Source organism: Lipophrys pholis (genome assembly GCF_963383615.2).
Source record: "Lipophrys pholis genome assembly, chromosome: 17".
In the NCBI taxonomy this organism is placed as follows: domain Eukaryota; kingdom Metazoa; phylum Chordata; class Actinopteri; order Blenniiformes; family Blenniidae; genus Lipophrys; species Lipophrys pholis.
Window position 1 is genome coordinate 12,084,954 of NC_137643.1, and position 20,555 is coordinate 12,105,508.

At 39.6% G+C, this 20,555-nt stretch overlaps 1 protein-coding gene across 1 annotated transcript in view; it reads right to left on the reverse strand.

Annotated features, from left to right (window-relative positions):
• LOC308122805 (CUB and sushi domain-containing protein 3-like) overlaps window positions 1-20,555 on the reverse strand; it is a gene marked incomplete at both ends in the record, with an annotated part of 358,715 nt that overhangs the window by 69,930 nt on the left and 268,230 nt on the right. The window contains 9 exons of the mRNA XM_080484894.1: window positions 662-818; window positions 984-1,052; window positions 1,252-1,352; window positions 5,739-5,927; window positions 9,861-10,076; window positions 11,077-11,193; window positions 15,851-16,039; window positions 16,648-16,835; window positions 18,245-18,383. Of these exons, the coding sequence (XP_080341020.1) occupies window positions 662-818; window positions 984-1,052; window positions 1,252-1,352; window positions 5,739-5,927; window positions 9,861-10,076; window positions 11,077-11,193; window positions 15,851-16,039; window positions 16,648-16,835; window positions 18,245-18,383 (1,365 nt within the window). The remainder of the gene's footprint in view (window positions 1-661; window positions 819-983; window positions 1,053-1,251; window positions 1,353-5,738; window positions 5,928-9,860; window positions 10,077-11,076; window positions 11,194-15,850; window positions 16,040-16,647; window positions 16,836-18,244; window positions 18,384-20,555) is intronic.

Sequence of the window (20,555 nt, forward strand, 5' to 3'; positions counted from 1 at the left end):
GAGTTATTATAATCGCTTTCCATTATTTTTCATGTTCTGGTTCACGTTGCATTTCAGCAGTAAATTACACATTTTCAAATACTTTTATACATAAAGACTTTTGTGAATCAGGCCCAATGGGTGAAGGCAGTTTACACCCTGGACAGGTCATCAGTCTATCACAGGACAGAGATGGACACACACGCTCACATTACACAATCATACTTATGGACAATATAATGTTGCTAGTCAGAACGACTGGCAAATAATACCCATAAATGAAAGGTGAGACGCCACGGTTCAGCCAATGTATAATTTACATTTCGAATCATTTAACTAAATCAACCGTCGGCACTCCGTCTATGAATCATATGATTAAGATTCCTGTCAGAATTGTTCTTTGTCATCCGGGGCACATTCAATAGAATTAAAATTTATCATTTTAACTTTTTGCTCAGTACACAATTAAGCAAGCAACTATCCAAACAGTTTTATATGACAATATAAAAGCTTAAAGCATGATACTGCTCAGTGAGGGTAAATCTACATGGTCTTGTTAAGTATGGAATGTGTACAAAATGTATTAATTTACAATATTATTGTAAGAAGAACTCTTCATATTGTGGATTTTTTTTAAGTGAGGACAGGTGAGCGTGCAAAGTCTGTGCGACCATGAACTTACTCGAGTACACCAGTTTGAATCCTTCCCCTGTACTTTCTGCATCGCTGTAAAACTCCAGCCATAGATGGTTTGAAGTGGAAATGAGCGTCAGGCCCAGCATCGATGAACCAGTAAAAGCTCCGAGAACATGGGCTGTGTTGTCTTTACCATCATAAATCTGCAACAACATAATGCACAGATGATGATGCAAACAACTGGCAGTTTGTTTCAATCCTTGTCGGTCACATGTGGATATCAGGGAAAAAACCCAAAAAAAACAAGATTCTGATTTTGCGAGTGCGTGTGTCCCTGCATGCTTCCGTGTGTGTTTGTGTGTGTTTACCTTGAGTATATCGCCCTGGGCAAGATGAAAGGTTCTGGCAGAGATGTTGATGCCTTTCCCAGCTTGCACCTGGTGTCAACATGAAATCAGAACGAGCTTTATTGACCAGCCTGGCAGACAACACACACTCACAAAGGTTTGAAGTTGGCGTATACATTTCACACACTTTCAAGCAGAGTTACTGCACTGTCAAAATGATCTGTGATGCTAAATAAATTTAACTGATGACAAACACATGTGGAACATATTCAACGCTAGACGGCTTCACCTGGATGCTGTAGATGCACTCGTGGTTGTTATCGTAGTTCATGGGGTAGTTTGGAGAAAGAAGTATCCCTTCATTATTAATCACTGAAGAACCACACTCGGCTGGAGACAAAGACAGCAAGCAAAAAATTCAAAAATGAATGGAGCATAGAGACAAGATCTATTGTCAGCTGGCTTCATTGTATAACCTAAGAAATGGATGCATGTTGTTTGCCCATTGTGAACAAGGTTATAGATAACATATGGCGCTTTTCCACTAGTACCTATCTCGCCTGTACTCGACTCAGTTTCATTTGTTTTCCATAGAGTACAGTACCAACCAACTCATCTGAGCTTTACCCTGTAGTGCACAAGTAATCACCCCCGATAGAATCTGTATCTCCTCATGTGGAGTGAACATGCATTTGGAGGAGCGGAGTTACAACTCCACGTCGGATATCAGCGCAAATTATAATATTACAAAATGTGAATTGTTTTGATCACGCTTTGTTGTCAAGACGTGCTTCAATGTCTGGTGTTTCGGTTTAACTTGTGTCCATGTTAACTGGTGGCCGATTTCTGCCATTAGTAGCAGCTGATGTGAAGATAAGACAAACAAACGGTACAATACTTTAACCTTTAATGAAAATGCGGTGAAACAGTATTCGCCAGGACAACAACAGATTTTGGTCGGGTTTTTAACATGTGCTGTCACAAGGGATGCTCCAGGAGGCCGGTCACCAGTTAATGGGGAAACCAGTTAATCTGAAACACTGGTGGTATCCGTGGCCTCCCGATACTCATCTGCCGGCCAATCCGCGGCTGACGTCTGCCGGCGTCACATTGTCTACTCGCTTGGAACCTCGGCCAAGAAGGTACCACGAAAGTATTTGGTACTAGGTGGTAACACGTAATGGAAAAGCTTAAAAGGCGAGGCGAGTTGGGAAGAATAGTTACTCGTGGAAAAGCGCCAATAGACTGTACTTGAAGTATAATTTTATAAAAGATACATTTTCAAGTGTTTGAATGCTTCAAATCATCATTCTCTTGCTTGGGAGTGTTTGTGTGCTTGAGAGTAATTTAACAATCTTTCGGTAATCTGCATTGTCAGTCATCTACTTCTGTGGAGGAGAATGAACAGGCAGTAGAATTCATGATCTAATTTACCGAAACAAGCACTCTGCTTGTTTTTTTTGTTGTTTTTCTTTTTTACACTCTGCACTTCTCACACATGTCCTCTATCTATGGCATCTACATCCTTATCCACTCTTTTCCACCCATCCCCCACTCATTCTCTCTCTGTCTGTGTCTGTACTGGTGTAATAGTCATATTACAGCTGCCATCTCGTCAATAAATCACCCGGCTATAGTTTCCATTTAGAAAATTACCTCCCCACCCTCTTCTCTTTAACTCCTTCATTCTTGTGCTTCCCTTCTCTCTCGCACTCATCGATAGACCCCTATACTCCTTTACCACTCTCTTCACCCTCTGAATCCCTTCTTTATATTCCAATTCTTCTTATGTTACCTCTCCAACCTCCCAAAGCAGGCTTAAAAATAATACAGTGTTCAGAAACAATACATATTAGTACACACAAACGCAAGCCAAGAGAATCTCAAATGTCTTGGAAGACATTTTGTCCCTTATCCAAGTGGCTTCATCACATCACGCGGTTCCCTTGGACGCATCATTCTTGGCTTCATATATTAATGGACTAGGCTTTCTTTGTTGGCGGGCGACAGAGTCCGGGGTGATGCTTGTTCATACTCGACTGTTTAATCGACATTCACTGTGGTCAGTGAAATCACATGTGGACACATGGGGTTTAAAATAGGTCAGTATTGATTGACCATGACATTTCAAAGCTGAATCGGAAAATCTGTTTGGCAGAAACGAAAGAACGGAGTTCAGGTATGGTGTTACACTTTCACTTAGTCTCAACGGAAGAACCCTTAAATACCTGAATCCCACCACCATTTAGATCGACGAGCCAGCCTACTCTAGTGGATAAAGAAACATCTAAGACCAAGTCCAGTTGATCTGAATTATTGAATTGTTAATACTGTATATGCCTCCTCCCTGTAAAAATGAGTATGCTTAGATAAACCAAAAGGATATGTTTATTTGAGGACACCTTTGTGGTACCTTTAAAATTTCTTTGTGACGAGTACCTAAACTTTTAGCAAACAAACAGATTAACAGACTAACTGTTTCTCAGTTGCTAATGCTTCAGAGTAATAACTCGTTGATGCACATTGTGATTTGCCCAGGTAGAATGGATCTTAAAGCAACTTAATCAGGTCAACTGGACCTGATTAAGTGTCTTCTTGGAAGACATCTTATATCCAAGTGGCTTCATCAGCTCAATGCTGTTTGTCTCGAATAAAATGGACAGATGAAGACACATGACAAAATAGTTGTGACTATCAAGTGTTACATTATGGCTTTAGACTTCTCATACTAACATCGATATTTTTACATTTTTATGATGAAGATGCAGCAAAAGAAACAATCTCAACCTTTAGAACGATGGCAAATGCATCAGCAAACACAAAGTCATACCAACAACATTTCGGTGGTACTAACAATAACAACATCCCACCTTTATGTGTCTTGTAAATCAAAGAGTTTGCCAGATAGAAGAAAATGTAGGTTTCTAATATTCTTGTTCCTCTATACTGCTTTCCCGTTCAGTGTACCACATCGTGCAGCAATGCAACAGAATACACTGGCGCTAAATATAGCAAAAGGGACTACACTGATACGATAGCATCCCCACCACTTTGCATTATCATTTTTCGCACGTCGATGACAGATAAGTAAATATATGTAGACACACATTTGAACAGCTGAAACACAACTGCAGAAAAAAAACATTCTCACAAGTAATCTAAATTTAGAAACTGTACATCTAAGAGCTTTTTTTTTCCACCCCTGTTGTGATAACTAGTAGGCCTGAATTGATTTGGCCTTCTGCCACATCTTACATTTAAAGCGACACATCTTGAAGGGATGTTTCCTTTTTTCCGTGTGCTTTTATCATCGCATCTTATTGATTCTCCAAATCAAAATCTCATTTATGCATGTCCTGCTTACCCCAAGGTTACATGTGCATGTACTGCTCGACATGGATAAACTCGTGTTTACCATCGGCCTTATCATATCTACTGAGGGGCAGAGGGCAGGCGCTCTCCGGGGGCCAGGAGGCACTTGTGAAGCATGCAGCATAGCCAAGGGCAATTTTAATTCTTAGAAACAAAATGGGGCGAGAGAGGGAGAAATCACACATTTCTGCCTCAATTACAATATTATCTTCACATCCATTGTTGCTATAGTAATGTTATTTCAATGAAATTAAGTATAGTCAACAACACTAGGTGAAACATGGACGGCAATTACAGGCCTGTGTAAGGAAGGAAGGTTCTCCCCAGCGACAAACAAGAAAGCCAACATTTCACAGCAGTCACTCCCAACAGAACCCTTTAGTGTGAAGATTCTTATGAGCCCGAGATCAGCCCCAATTTGGGAGTAGACATGAGAGTTTGGCATTAATAGCATGACTCTTGTTCTCAATGTGTCAGAGTTGGCAGCCCTGTGCTACTTGAATTCTAATAGATATTATATTTACTTGATGTGTTTAGTTAGTGAAGTGGCTTTAAACAAAGTGAGAGACAGAAACCTGTGTGAAGGGGTGTGTTGACCATAAGTTGGAGTCACCCTGTCCCGGCCAATTGCAGCTCGTGTATGTGAGACATGTACAAACTGTGAATTGGATCCTTTTATCACTAAGACCTATCTCATCTTATTTTGTGTCTCGTTCAGTGAATGTATCACAGTTTGGAGAAGACAGTCAGCTAAAACCCTTCTTGGCATATTTGAGTCCCAAAGGCCTTTTTTCATATAGCTCACTTATAATATACAGGATATTTATGTGTGGCTTCCAGGCATTATTTTATATAGTATCGTGTCAGTCTTGAGCTGTCATCACATCATCCTTATTCAGTGAGTGTTCAAAAAAATAGCCTCTGGGAACATGATAAAGCCCAAACTGTTCCAGCGTTAAATAAAAGGTGGTCATATTTCTCATCATGTCTAATGATAATTATATGAGGTGAGAGAGGAATGTGAACAGCACAGACGTGTCTGCCTACTGGTGACTTAAAAAAAAAAAACAAGCTACATTCATCAGTCAACGTTTAAGGTTTAATCAGTAAATGTATGTCATGTCGGAGTGGGAGAAAATATTTTAGCATGGTGACTTAAACTGATTCTGATGTTCTTGGACTTGGACGCAATGAAACAATTCCGAAGATAATATATGAGTATGGCTTTGTTTTACTTTGAGCAATTGTCTTGATGCTTCCATACACAGGAAATGTGACACAAGGCTCCATTGTAATTTATCTATGGTGTTGGATGACTCAGATAATCCAGCTGTTTCTGGAGGTAACAAACATCGGCTGTACTAATAATATCAAAATGTTACTGAAAGTAACATGTTCACATACCAACACATCTAGGTAATGGGGAGCTCCACATTCTACGCCCGCCTCCCAAACAGATTAACTCCGGTGCCCCCTCTAGGCGGTATCCCATATTGCAGGAAAAAGACAGCGTGTCTCCAATGCCAAAACTGTAGCCGTTCCTCCTTCCAAAGCGAGGCAAGCCAGGGTCTTCACAGGGCTCCAAAGTATACTCTGCAGGAGAAAAAGGCATTCATGTTAAATGTCAGATTTACGGAAAGAGAGAAACATTATAAAAAAACTTAAAAATGACACCACAAGTTGTCACTGAGAAAATGATAAGTTGTTCTGACTGTAGTGCAGATTTCTTTTTGCAGGGTTCATTTCAACTATTACTTGAGCACCATTACAGTTAGTGAGAAATTCTGTAGAGATGGAAATGCCTATTGTTCATTCAGCAAATCAGTTTAGGAAAAAAACACTCCCGTATCGAAATTCGGAACAATGCGTTTAATATTTGTCGAAGTATAGCATGACTATTACTCTCTTGTCAGCAAAATAATACATCCTGATATGAAAACTCCTGAAAGAACACATGATTAAAACATGACTTATGCATGCCAGCATACATGCAGGCGTGAATAAGTAGTTGACAGGTCGTAAATCTTGGATTGATTGCCATCTGTCCTGATGTGAACTAGTTGAGTTTGTGTTAAACTGGGTGCAGCAGGAGATTCCCTCTCAGCAGGCTGAGACTGATGGTGCAGTGTGTATTTGAGAGTGTGCTGCAGGATGATACAGCATGTCGAGCATGTTGAGATTGGCAACTCAAATCTCCGGTGACACCTCCCATGTGTTACATTCTAAGTATCAGCTTATGCCATCTGGGAGGCAGTAAAACGTCTCTCAGTGTAGCCTCAGATTAAAGAGCTCCTTTGTTCAATGAGTCCATGAGAGTGCACTGGAAGGGTAGTAAGGTGGAGAAGAATGATCCTGTTTATGAGGTGCAGCTACAGTATAACTTTGAACTTTGTCCCAAATTCCACCTTTACTTCATTTCAAAGGTGGAGTGAGATGAGCAAATACTGCATTGATCCGAATATGAGGCGACTCCAGATTATAAAATGACCCCCATTTAAAAAGCTCATATTCGGAAACATGATATTGGAGATCAATTCAAGACAACTTGAATTATTTTTTCAGAAATAAAGATAATAAAAACTGAAAATAACAAATTTGAACAGTGATAATAAATTTGCACAAACATGGACAAGCACATGCGTCAGCCAGCATAATTCACAGAATTTTCCCGGCTCCACACTGTTTCACATACAATCATCAGCGTCTTCAGTCCGTTGCTCACACAGACGTTCTGCCTCACTAGTTTCACGCCAGCCGCCGTTCCCCGGGTGCTCTGGTTCCTCCAATACTGCCTGATCCCTTCTGCCATCCAAACCATTGAACGTGCAACATTTTAAAGCCTTCAGGTGGCATTTGTCCAGCATCTCTTGCTTACTTCTCATCCTCTAAATCACCATTTATCACCTGATGTTCTACTGGCTCACTCATGCTCCTTTTGTTTCTAAACCCTCTTTGTGCTGTGAGGAGCGGAAGTCCTCATACAATAAAAAAAAAACAAGCCAACTTTTTTCAGATCTATTATCATGATTATACATGCATGTGTTTAGATCACTACAGTGCAGCCACAAGTGTATTGTGTTCACTGGGTTAGTTGCATTCATGCTGAAAATCTGACGTCAAAAACTGACTTGCAGGTACAAAATGCGACGCAGATTAAAGGTTCATCCAAGAACAATCAGTGCATATTCTTTGTTTCCTACTGCACGAAACGTTAAGATGGAGTTGAATCATCTACTCAGTCTCAGTAGATTCTACTGAGACTGAGGACGTCTGGAACACAGCAGGGACATTTCCATGACAAACACAAGCATAGATCAGTACAGCGGCTGTAATTTGTAAGAATAGTTGGAACAGAACCAGCAAAGCTATGAGAAATCCATTTCCATTTCCTCCTTTATTCATCCTGCGTTGTTTAATGGTTGATTGCATTCAGTTTAATGTTGTGTAACCTCTCTCTGCTGTTCTGTTTTATTTCTGAAAGCAATTCGTAAGATTTTATGGGTCGTCTTGAAAACCCAGGAAGAAATAACAGTTTAGAGGGAGAGTAAGTGATAAAACCTTCACTTTACACAACAACAGTTATTTTTGTACTTCTGCCCCAAGAGGACAGTTTTTTTTTTTTTTAAAAAGTTAGAAAATGAAAAGGACACCACCGACTCCTAGACTGGCTCATTAAATCTAGTCGTGTGCATGCTTGTTTAAAAAAGCCTCTTGATCCATTTATCAAAAACCAAACCTTAACCTTCCTCTGCCCCAAGGCTGAACACCAGGCCGATTTAAAAAAAAAAAGAAGAAGAAGAAGAAAATATAATAAGCCAATTTTCTTTCAAAAAGTGGCATCTAAGAAGAATTTAGATGCATAGTAATCTCCAAAGTTGGTCAGTGCTGGTCTATATGATTGGAGACTTGTTTTTGCAGTATATTCTTTTTTTCTGAGCTGGACAGCAGTAATCAAACCAGCAGAAAGTATTTTACTCACATATACTAGTTTATTTCCCATCATTTGGACATAAAAAAAAAACCCAACAACATATGCCTTGCTTAAAGCATCCACAACCTTTCTTCTTAACACCCCAGAGAGAGCTTTACCTTGTGGCATGACACACACTTTGATAGCAAAGAGGGGAGCAGAGTCTAAATGTCAAAGGCTTAAATGAACCAAGCTACAAACACCAGTCACTCCCTAACCAGGACGTATTGATTTACACTTAAAATGAAACCTCTGATTCCAGTTTGATAGATTTGAAGACTACATTGGGATCCGTCCAAAAAAAATCTAAATCAGGGAAAAAAATTAAAATGGCGCTACGTGTTTGAAAATGTGTAATTAAAGATGACAAATTCCATATTTTTGGAATTGGAACCTATAAATAATTCCAACAAACTATGTTCTTATGTTTAGTGCAAAGAGATACAATATGAAATTATCGTATTTTCAAATTTCAACAAAACAGGAGAAACTTTATGCCATTTTTAACAATCGTTGTCCTCTATTGTTTTCTCGTTTTGCTGCATCCAAAAATGCAGCAAATGATTTGATTCTGTGTTCCTTTTGACCAATTTGAAAAAGGATCTGAAAAAACAAAAAAATCTGCTGCAGTTTTTCTCGACAGATTAATGTTGGCAAAAGTCAGCTGCTTCGCAGTGCACAGGATTTCTGCAGACTTCACCCTCAAAGTGTTGCTTTGATGCTCATGCAACATCTCTAACAATAAGGCAGCACGCTCTCCTGACTCAGGTCTCTGTGAAAAATTCAAGATAGCATTTTTCTTTCTAATCGTAATAATGCAATGGACCCTCTGATGGGCTGCTTTTGGCCCGCAGACCACGTGTTTGCCACTATAAGCCTGAACAAATCGGTGGAGTTCACTGATATTACAACACAACTGTATACCGCTGAATAAGGAACAAGATGTAAATAATCTGCTTGACCACTTTACAGCCTCAGCAGGTCATAGACCCTCATACATTAGTGAGCTATTTCAGTATTAAATCAGAGGAAAGTAACTGTGGTCAGACAGGTCAGAGAATTTGCTGTTTGTACCTCATTTCACACTTAAATGTAAAGAACAGTGTGCTCTCGTGTCTCGTGGTGGCGGCCTGTCAGACGGTTAAGACTGTGGAAATCTATGTCCATAATTGAGTAGGTCTCTGTGCTAAGCTGCAATATAAATGAACTTTACAACTCAAAATAAAGCTACTCCACTTAATTTACCACATTCATTTCCTGAGACAGTAGTCGTCTGCTCTGTGTTGCTGCTCTTGTTTCTTCGACGAGAAGCTGTTATTTCCTACTGCTCATTTCCATAAGTTTCTCAGCTGCCCTACTTCACTGTTGAAATCATTTCAAGTTCAATCACCATTTCACATTACTTCCCTCTGTCACGTTCAGTCTGATTCTAACACACGCCATATTCCGTCAATATGTGAATTAAGAGGAAACTCCTGGTGAACAGAGCGTAAATGAGACCTGCTGAAGTGGAACAGCGCCCCGTGTGTGTGTGTGGCCGCAGTGTAGTAAATTACCGGAGAAAGTTATGTTGAAGCCCTCGTATGAAATGGAAAAGTCGGAGATGAATCGTAGCTGGGCTTTAAAGTTGCCATAGAGACCAGCGTTGATGTTGCTAGGCAACTCGTTGCCGGTCAGGCGAGCCAGTGGTTGCAGGAAACTCCCGTTCTCAGTAACCAAGAGGTAGTCGTGTTGGTCCTCCAGATGGAAGGAATTGAACTGAAACTGGACTCCTGTTAGAAAGATAGGGAAGAAGTGGAGAATTAAAAAGACAGTTTATGAATCATTTTGATTGTTTGTGACAGCAGATAGCAAATTGTAACCTGTTATCAAAATACATGAAGGAAATAAAGCAAAACTGCAAATTAGTTAAATACACATTTAAAGTAAGCATTAAGTACATTTACAGATTTTAGCTTCGCAAACAGGAGTATTCAATAATTTTTTTTTTTTAATGCGTTAGATCCAGTTTTCATGAAAAGAATCTGCCACAACTGTATTTTTTTAATTTTTGAGTTCACCATGAAGAACACAGCTGGATGTTCTGGTGGAGGCAGTTATCATATCACCGTTATGTTAGCAAAAAAAACCAAGAGAATATATAAATCACAAGATGGGAGGTGATTTGTCACAAATGAAAAGCTGTGAAAAAAAACAAGACTAATAAAAAAAAATAATCCAAACATAAGAAGGGATCAATATTAAAATGAAATCTACAAATAAATATTGTGGGGGGGCCAGTTGATGGAATACCTCTCACCACAGTAACAGCACATTTACACCTTCTTTTCAAACACGTTAAAAACGTATGCAATCATAGATAATGCTGATGTATTCAGAAGGTAATAAATCATATTGCATGTCACATTATTCTATTTGCATAAAATGATCTTAATATTTTGAGTGATCTGGAGCACATGCTCGATATTCCATATTTATGAGGGCGAACTCGCTGAATGGATATTCTGTGTCTGCATTTGTTTTTATACACGGTCTGGATGGGTACACGGAACATGCAAACTCCCCTCAGTGCCTAAGACTGATAAGACTGCAGTCCAAGTCCTGCAATTTCAATGCGACCAAGTGTGTTATAAACCTCGAAAGCCAAGAAGCTCCATGTAAAGCAAGTGTAACACAGCGGTCTCTGAAGCACTCGGCTTGCTGCGCCACTTGGTGCCGTCTCTCACTCCGTCTCTCTCTATTAGGGAGTGTGGATCTGTGAGTGTCTCTTGCCTTTCCCGTGGCTGACTTCAACAGTCCAGGTACAGTTGAGAGATGAAGGGTAGCTGTCTGGATAGCCGGGACTAAGGATGGTTCCCCAGGGACCTCTAACATCCCCGCCGCACAGAGCTGGATGGATTGAGAGAGACAGAGTAGGGGAGAGAGAGGCAGAGGGAGGAAGATGAGCAGAGACAGGGGACGGAGAGGAGAGAGGAGGTTCACATCAGATTGTTGATAGCTAAAACAGATAATGCTTCCCTGCGGACCTTTAATACCACTTCTGTAGTATGCGCGCGCGCACACACACATGCACACACACACACACACACACACACACACACACACACACACACACACACACACACACACACACACACACACACACACACACACACACACACACACACACACACACAATCACACACACACTTGACTTGGCAGGGCAGGGGGTAGACAGTTGTGGGTAGAGAGCTCTGCATGCGCTGACAGCGTAAAAATGTGCTCCTTCTCACATTAGGAAATGGAAAAACATAGTTGCATCAGTGTGTTCCCCCTTACAACTTTACTTGAAATCTTTGAGCCAGATATTTCTGATTTATTCCTCCCACTCGAGGATAGACATAAAATAATGACATAAATAATTTAACACCTGCTACACACTGCACTGGGAATATAAATAATGCATTATTTGTTGGTGATATCATTTAGTGTCCTTGAAACAACACCTGATGAGGATAAATCTTATTCCTTCTATAGGTGCATAACAGTATCGCGAGATTTACTAATTTGCAAAACTGTAAAGTCATATGCTCATCTCTAACACGTGCAGAGTTTGTGGCCACTTTGAGACCAGTATGATGCCCGTGAGCGGAGCCTCTGGATGGTGCTCAACTGACAGAAACAGCTTTTGTATAATCACAGTCCCACTCTGGACGGACAGGGTTGAGGGAAGCCTTCGGTGGACCTCTAAAACGGCATTGAGCAGGTGCTAACAAATATCGCATAAACTTTTATGAACTAATGAAAAAGCGCTCGTCAATCGAACAAAACATTCACTGTAGTTTTAGTAGTTAGTGATGATATCAAGATTCCCGCCGCTAATTCAATATCTCCTACACTGTGGAGCTTCATAATCATATTTCAGTGCACACACACATTTATTTTATGTAGTGTTCGATGTTTGGAACCAAACAAAAGGTGCAAATATAATATTTTTCAGCCTTAATAACAATCATATAGTCTGCAGTAAAGTAGAGTTGAATTGTAAAAAATACAACATAAGCTGCGAATAAGGGAAATGTGTGCGCAAAGCAAAGTTTTAGAGGGAGTGAGGGTGATTAAAATTCTAAGTTTCTCTTTATACAAGTGACCATCTGGACAATAAGTGTATTTTCTATTAGTGTTGAGTGTGAGAGACTTAAAAAAGCTATTTGCAATTTGTAGCTTTGAGATATGAAGTGTCTGAGCTCTTGTACTGAAAGAACAAATAGACATGAAATAAAAATTCTAAGAAAAAAAAAACAAGGCCAGAAAATGATTTAGGACAGTATTCTCCATTAATGCGGTGTAATAGCTGCATTGTGTACAAAACGGTGACGTGTCTTTCATCTGAGGTTTTTTCTTTTTTTCTGTTAAGTCTGATTTTCAAATTATTCAAAGCAGTAAAAAGCAAGACAACGGTTTTTTCGGAGACTACTTAAAACATTTTTGAGCCTCTCAGTATGGCCTCGGGACGACCCTGAAAGTTCTGCACGTGGTTCTGCTGCCAACATTGTTATGCAGGGGGAGACCTGCACTTGCACTGAGATCAGGTCCTCTGAAAAAGCTTGGAGAAATCTGTTGCTCATTCTATGCATACTAATGCGTGCATATGTTGCAGGCGGCTTCATTTCTGCCTGCTCCACCAGGCTCACCTTACAGTGGGCTGGCTGGTCTGTCATTTCCTCTTACAATAAACTTATAAAATGCCATAACATTACCTCAGAAGTGCAGCCGTGGCAGAGCGGCAGGGAGAAGGTCAAACCTGAAAGTTCTGCTGCAGTAGCCGGATATTTTATCATGTACTGGCCGTGTGAGCAGGAATCCACCAACTCTGACAACTGCACCCTTTATCAGATCAGTGCAGACCCTTGTTTGTTTCTACTTCTACCAGGAAGTTTAATGCTACACGTATAACTACAGCAGGGCGTCAATGTATTCACAGTCATTCAAGTGTAGTTTTAACATTAGTGTAGGCCAAACAAAAGGACTGAGGAGGAGAGAATATATACTAAATGCACGCCACACCAACACACACACACACACTCACATAGCGTTATTAATTATTTATACTTTTCTTCCGGGAAGCGCTTTATTTTGAATGCTGAGCTGTGTGAGAAAAGTGAAACACTGCATTACATCTCTATCCGTGCCAGTTTCTTTCTCTCTCTCCCCCTATCTTACTATCTGCCTTTTCGATCAACCTCTATCAGCTCGCAGCTCTTTCTGTCTGATCGCTCCTTCATTTCCAGCATACCAAACAGATTTGGGCGGAGAGGCTCCACTTCAATTCCTAAGTCTTTGAAATATACATTTAGAAAATTGTGAAGTAATAAACATCCACTGATTCATTGAAGTCATAATTGCTTTTTCATTTTTGTTTTTGTTTGTAAGACAGATCAAACCTGCATAAACTTTGATTAACGTTAGTTCTTTAAACACAAAATGCACACTTGGTTTAAATTGTACAGAGCTTAAAGCTCATCCCTTAGACTGCAGGCCACGAGCAGAATTTGCTTTCAATGCCGAGTCTGCCGCCTTTCGTGATGCTCTACTTGAATTTATGTGTACGAGTTGTCAATCATCGGGGCATTTCATCTCCTAGCAGCCACAACGGCAAATAGTATATTTGTATGGGTACATATTGTGTAAACACAGTCTACTGGCATTCAGCCCGCAAATTCCAGGCAGCGCGCTTGATGTTTATACGCTCAAACTGCCTCCTTGGAGGGATCCACTGCCTGTCCCAGGAACTGTGCAATTCAAATGTGCATTCAGATGAGCCAACAAGCCACACTGAACAAGCCACCACGAGAGCGATGCAGCAGTGCAGCATCTCTTCTGTTCCCTCTCCTCTCCAGCTCCACCCTGATTGGAACGAGAGAGCGAGAGAGACAGAGACGCTTTCCTCTTCTCCTCACCAAGTCTTGTGCCCCCTCCCTCCCTCCCTCCCTCCCACCCCAACCCCTTGATTTGAAAGAGAAAAGAAAGGACGTGACAGGCAACACAGGCTCTCGCCAACCTCAACTCCAACCTTCCTGTGTTGAGGGTTCACACAGGAGAGGAGGTGACAGGAGGCACATGGATAAATGCAGCACACACACACACACACACACACACACACACACACACACACACACACACACACACACACACAAGCAAACAAACAAACACATTTACACACTCACACACACACATACTAATGCACTCACACAAACACACACAACTTGCCCACAGATCTTTAATCTTTTTCTCAAATCATCGCCTATCGGCAGCCTCCTCTGTGTGTGTGTGTGTGTGTGTGTGTGTGTGTGTGTGTGTGTGTGTGTGTGTGTGTGTGTCTATGTGTGTGTGAGCGAGAGTGTGTGCGTGTGCGTGAACTAGTAATTTTGTCGCAGAACATGTGACTCAGCTCCTCGAACAGAGACGATGGCTAAACTTCTGATCTTTTTCACACACCTCAGCCTCCTTTTGTGTGCCGTAACAGATAAGACACGCAGTCTCTCTTTCTATTTCAATAAATGGAAAGTCTGTAAAAGTAACGATTTCTGTGAACGAGCCAATCATTTTTTCAAAAGGGGATATTTCAAAAAGTGTACCGTGTATTGTCAAATTTTGGTGTACATCATTACAGAGACTGCAGTTAAGATGACCTTGGAAGATCTAGTGGCTGTTTCCATTTTGTGAATGTATTTTACTGGTCTTGAAATAAATGGTAACGCTGAAACCAAAGCAAATAATATAAAGTCACGAGTTTATCTGGCAGTGAATCGCTTCCCATTCATATTGTGTTTTCACATAGTTATTACTTATTTTCAGCAAACTTCAACCTGTATACAATACACGTCAGTTTCAAATTCTCATTATTGAATTAACCCTTTCAATGTATCCACTGAGATATCACAACCCAAACCGTTAACATGAGTGTAAAACGTCGTTATATGCCATTCAAATGAGTCATATTGAACAAAATCACAAATATTTCATAAAGAAAAGTCTCTAAATTAGATTATTTATTTATTTATTTTATTTTATTTTATTTTTTACAGGGTTTCTGTGAAAAATTTGATCCATAATATTAAGCACCTCTGCTCGAATATATAATGTATTATATGTGAAGAGTGGTACAATAAATACGATTTAGTGCATTGAGTTTAACATGCATAATGTCTGTCCCAAGCACAGTTAAACATGGTTTGCTTATAATGTTTTCACATGAAATAGATCAGTCAAGTTAACTGACTAGAAGAAAAATATGCACAGAGCCTAATGTTCAACAAGTTGATTGTGTTTCACATAAGATTACTATTATGAGTTAAAAAGAAACAAGAAGAAATGCAGAAAAATGTGCACTTACATTAAATAAGTAATCGTATTTAAAAAAGAAAAAAAATCAATCTAAGTGATAAAAGTTTTGAACAGAAACCACAGTATGATCTACAGTTAAAATGCAGCTTGCATTGCAATGGCATAACGACTAAAACATTTAAAATTGGTCCACTACTTTAGCAGCTCTTGAAATATTTACCGTCACATGTAGGTAGTGAGTGGCTCCACCAGTGGTTCTTCTCACATACTAGTGGCTCTTCGTGGCTGAGTCTGTAGCCCGAGTCGCAACCAAATGACACCGTGGACCCGATTGAAAAGTCCTGTCCATAGCGGATACCATTCACAGGGATGCCGGGGTCCAAGCAGGAGTAGCTGTCCACCGTAACACCTAAAGAGAGAAATATAGGAGTCATCCAAACTTCAAAGCCTCAATTTAATAAATCGTATTTGCTGCTATTTTTCTTTAAGTATCGCACACATGCAAGGTCTGCCAGTGAGTAACAAGTCTGAGTATATAATGCCCATCTGCTAATGCTTCAGTCAGAAACTGTAAATAGTACATCTGCAAACATACAATACAGCGCAGAAGCGAATGGTGTGTTTTAATGTAACTCATCCATCATGTAATACCCGAAACAAGGTGTCTGATTGGCTCCAGATTTATTCTGCATTGGAGGAAAATTACCTCAAAGATACAGCCAGTGTTTATTAGGGACTACGGGGGTCCTGGAAGAGATAGTGTGACCCCCACAGGTCACTGATCTTAACACAATGAAGTCAACCATAGGTTATGTGGAGAAACTGAAAAATATGCAACATAAAATCAAGGCAATTCTCCAACTTTTGAAAAAAAAAAAGATCCATCCAAGTTTCTTTAAACATTGGCTGCAAGTGTGCTGTGAGGAGTTCAAGTGTTGGTGCTACTAAATACTGATTTCTCTGAGCGATTCCAATGCATTTTTACACATGTGCATGGACTACATGACTGTAACTTACTTTCATAGAGTATTTTGAAGCCAGCGTTCGAGCGGCTGTTATCGGTGGTGAACAGCAGGTAGAGGAAGTTGCTGCTGCTAAACAGGAACTGAGGCACCTGAGTACCATTAAAAGAGCCAACCAGAGGGGAGAGCAGGTTTGGGCCATCGTGGATCTCCAAGAAATCATAACCAAGCTCCGTCTGGAACCTGCGAGCAAACAAGGTCAGATCGTCATGTTTCCTCGCACACCAATTTAAAAGTGAAAATCACACGTGAATTGGCTTTTTGCTCAAGTGCAACAATGAGGTATGAAAAGGTGATTAAAGTTACATTGCTGCAACTGTCTGTTTCAAATAAACTCTGAACTTTCAAGTCTGAAATATATAATTCTGATATATATATATATATATATATATATATATATATATATATATATATATAACATTTTAGATATTAAAACCTTTATTGTTTGTTTTGTTTGTCAAAATGGTACTAAATTTGATTTCAATTGAACTTGACCAGTAAAGGTTGCACTATGTCTGCGACCTTTAACTTGTATGTTTTTACAAAACAACCCTTTCAGTAAATGCTCCGTAGCTAATGCTATTCCAGTACCTCTCACTGCTGCGTCACTGATCTATTCAGTCCATGTGTGTTATGTCCTCTAATCCTTCTACACTTCCCTTCTAAATGACAAATCGCAGTCCTGTCCTTTCCGTCATTATGTGAGCTGGCTTTGGCCCACAGGCTGCATGTTTAACACCAATCGTCCAATCTGTGTCACTTTGATTATTCAGCAATGGATATCAATGACTTGTTTTGTCCTAAGAGTTCAATAAATTTGAAAGTGACTCATACATTTAAAAACAATAGATGCTTGAAATGATAGAAACACTTGCAAATGACAAGGTCATGCAACATGCAAATAAATGAATAGCTTGGTTATTCATTTATTTGATAACATTTTCTTTTAACTCTTCATGTTTTGTTTACTAAAAATGATGAATTTCCCAAGTCTTTTGTTGCATCACAGAGTTTTCATCAATGGTTATTAAAATGAATTTTAATAACACTTTAATAATACTTCAGTGTTTATCAAATTGTAATATCCTTATTTAGGCCTCGTTTCCTTATCAAAACCACAACGTTTCGCTCAGAAGACTGATAGGACATTTGCACCTTCTCTTTTTTTACTTTGAATTCTTCTGGACTGAAGTTAAAAGACTTAAGACCGAATATAAACATTTTAATTGTGTGAACAACATGTAGATTTGATCAGTTTTCAAACAATCCACAGGCTCTTCCTTTTACAACGGAAAAAGCTGAAACAGATCTAAAGCAATATTGATAGGCTGTGCCTCCAGTTCCACCGTCATAACATAAATATTACCTGCCTATCTGATCAATACATTCATCTCATTTTATAGCCCAGATAATGACAGTAAATTACAGAGATAATTATCCTATTATTGGTGTTTCACCATAAACGTTAGGCTCAGTAAATCTTTACGTGTCTCCTGTAATTGATTGTGATTTTGATGATGATTCACATTTCTGCCTATTTAACGTGCTAATAGTTTTTATGATATACAGAATCACCGTATTATGCCACCCACCTGTCAAATGTGACTTTGATTGAACGTCCAGGTTCTGACTCAATCACCCATTCACAGCTGAGGGAGTCTTTGTAGTAACCAGGCCAGCCAGGAGACAGAATTACTCCACTTGGAGCAGAGTAGTGGCCTCCACATGGAGCTGGGGGGGTAAAAAGAGAATAAAGGGGGTTCAGAGGACACTCAAAGTCTAGTCTGAGACGAAGTAAAGTCGAAGTCCGAGTTGATGTGTGACGAATGACAAGTGACTCCAGGCAGGATATTCAAATGTGGCGAGCGTTGGTGAATCAGTCCTGCCGGCAGCTGAAATGTAGGTAACTTCAAATACATCTTTTATTCAGTCCGTCCTCTTTCAAGTTGGTTTGTAGCGAAAGCACACTGGCTGATCTGACTTTATAATTCAACAATAAAATTCCAAATACGTTACCTTTACATTGGGTTAGTGGCCTCACTCTTGGAGGCTTTATCGCCAAGTTTATATGTGATTTCTCTTTAAATAAACTTCATGACATTTGGCACTTTAAATTCAGACCACGACACTGGCCACCTGTATGCTAAACGCCATCTGTTGCCTATGTACATAAGCTCTAGATATAATGCAAATCTATAAGTTTTTCTTTCAATTTACTTGCAATATGTTAATTCTCATTTAATATTTTAATCTCCACAAATTCCTAACAATGCAGCTTTTAGTCAATTCATTTACGCTGCAGCAAATCTCAGCGGCTGTTTTACCAGGGCATAATGGACAGTAAGGGTCAAGACCTGGCAGTAAAACAACGATAAGCCCACAATTTCCACATGGGAAAGTGAGTCCGTCTGCAGTAGCTCAATGTTTCATTATCCTCTTGTCACTACATGTGTTTGCTCAGGCGGTACTGGGCAGCGACGATACAGTGGGTTAACAAAGCTTTTTAGTTCAGCGTGAAAGTAAACAGAGAAGTTTAATGCTGTAATGCCCAAGTTCTGTCACAACACTCAGGAGAACTGACTTGAACAAGACTGAGGGTTTCTGAGCTGCGAATAAAAACCACATCAAGTGAAAGGTCACTATAATGTCACGACTTTTGGCAAAAACTCGTTGTAATAGAACGCAATCAATAACAAATACTGTTCAAATTGTTGCTCACTGTTTTTGCTGTATGTGAAAATGGTTGTCATGCTGCAGAGCTGCTGTCTCTACTGATCAGCAGCTCTGATATTATTTCGTTAGACTCTCAAATCCAAAAATAAGTTTGATTTTCATGCGTGTTGGTACTTAATTTAGGCTTTTCAGTTGCTGCTTTTGTAATTTCAGAACCAATTCAGTTATTTCAAGAGCTCCTAACATCCATAATATTGAGCGCCTTCCTCCAGAATGGCTTCAAAACAAATCTATGTACACATCATTAGGACATGCAAGGACACAATTAAAAACAATACAACGGATTCATTTTGAAGTTGTGTAATTCCCAAACTGATTCCATCACATCGAGTTGTTTTACTCGAAGGAGACTTTGTTGAAGACGTCAGCTCAGTGGCAGATTTAATATAAATATTGAGGACCTCTGTGCTGAGCAAAAGTCAGAAATATTTAATGATATTCTGCAGGAAAGCATTAAATACTCTGTAAAATGACATAATGTAAAAGCGAAAAAAAGAAACCGTAAATAATTAATGTGTTGTTATTTCAATGTAGATTCAGCCAAGACTAATTTGATTCCTTCAAGTGTGTTTAAAGTTTAGCTAAGAGTCTGAAGTCAATTTGTTCTGATCTGTACCTACTGAATACAAGTAAGTGCATATTCTATCCAAGCAGTGCTCGACGACGTTTCCATTAGATGCAAAGAACCCTGAGACATTAAATGAATGACGCATGGAGCATAAATGGAGCATAATTAAACATCGCCCTTCTTTATACTACTGAATGTTCTATTAACAATAGCTGCGGTTGACATATCTTGATTTAATTATCTACAGCTGGAGAGGAAGTTAAATCCCTTGAGAGTGTCTGGTAATGGTCTGGTAATGGTCTTTTTTTTTGACCCTGGTTCTCCTTGGTCATATTCCTGTTTAATATTGCTTTGAACACAATTTGTTGAGTTTACTGTAAAAATGCATCTTCTATAAGTTATACAATTTAGTTGTTATATTTGTTCTCTGGCTATACAGAGATGATTCATGGTGTTAACACACTAAATAAGTTGAGTCAAAGTTGTATGGTGCGAGAGGATTAATAGCGACGCTTTCTTTGACATTTAAAGAGAGTTGTTATCGTGGGATTACACCTAATTACAGCTAACGGACTCGTATACAGTGTGTGCTTCACATTAGG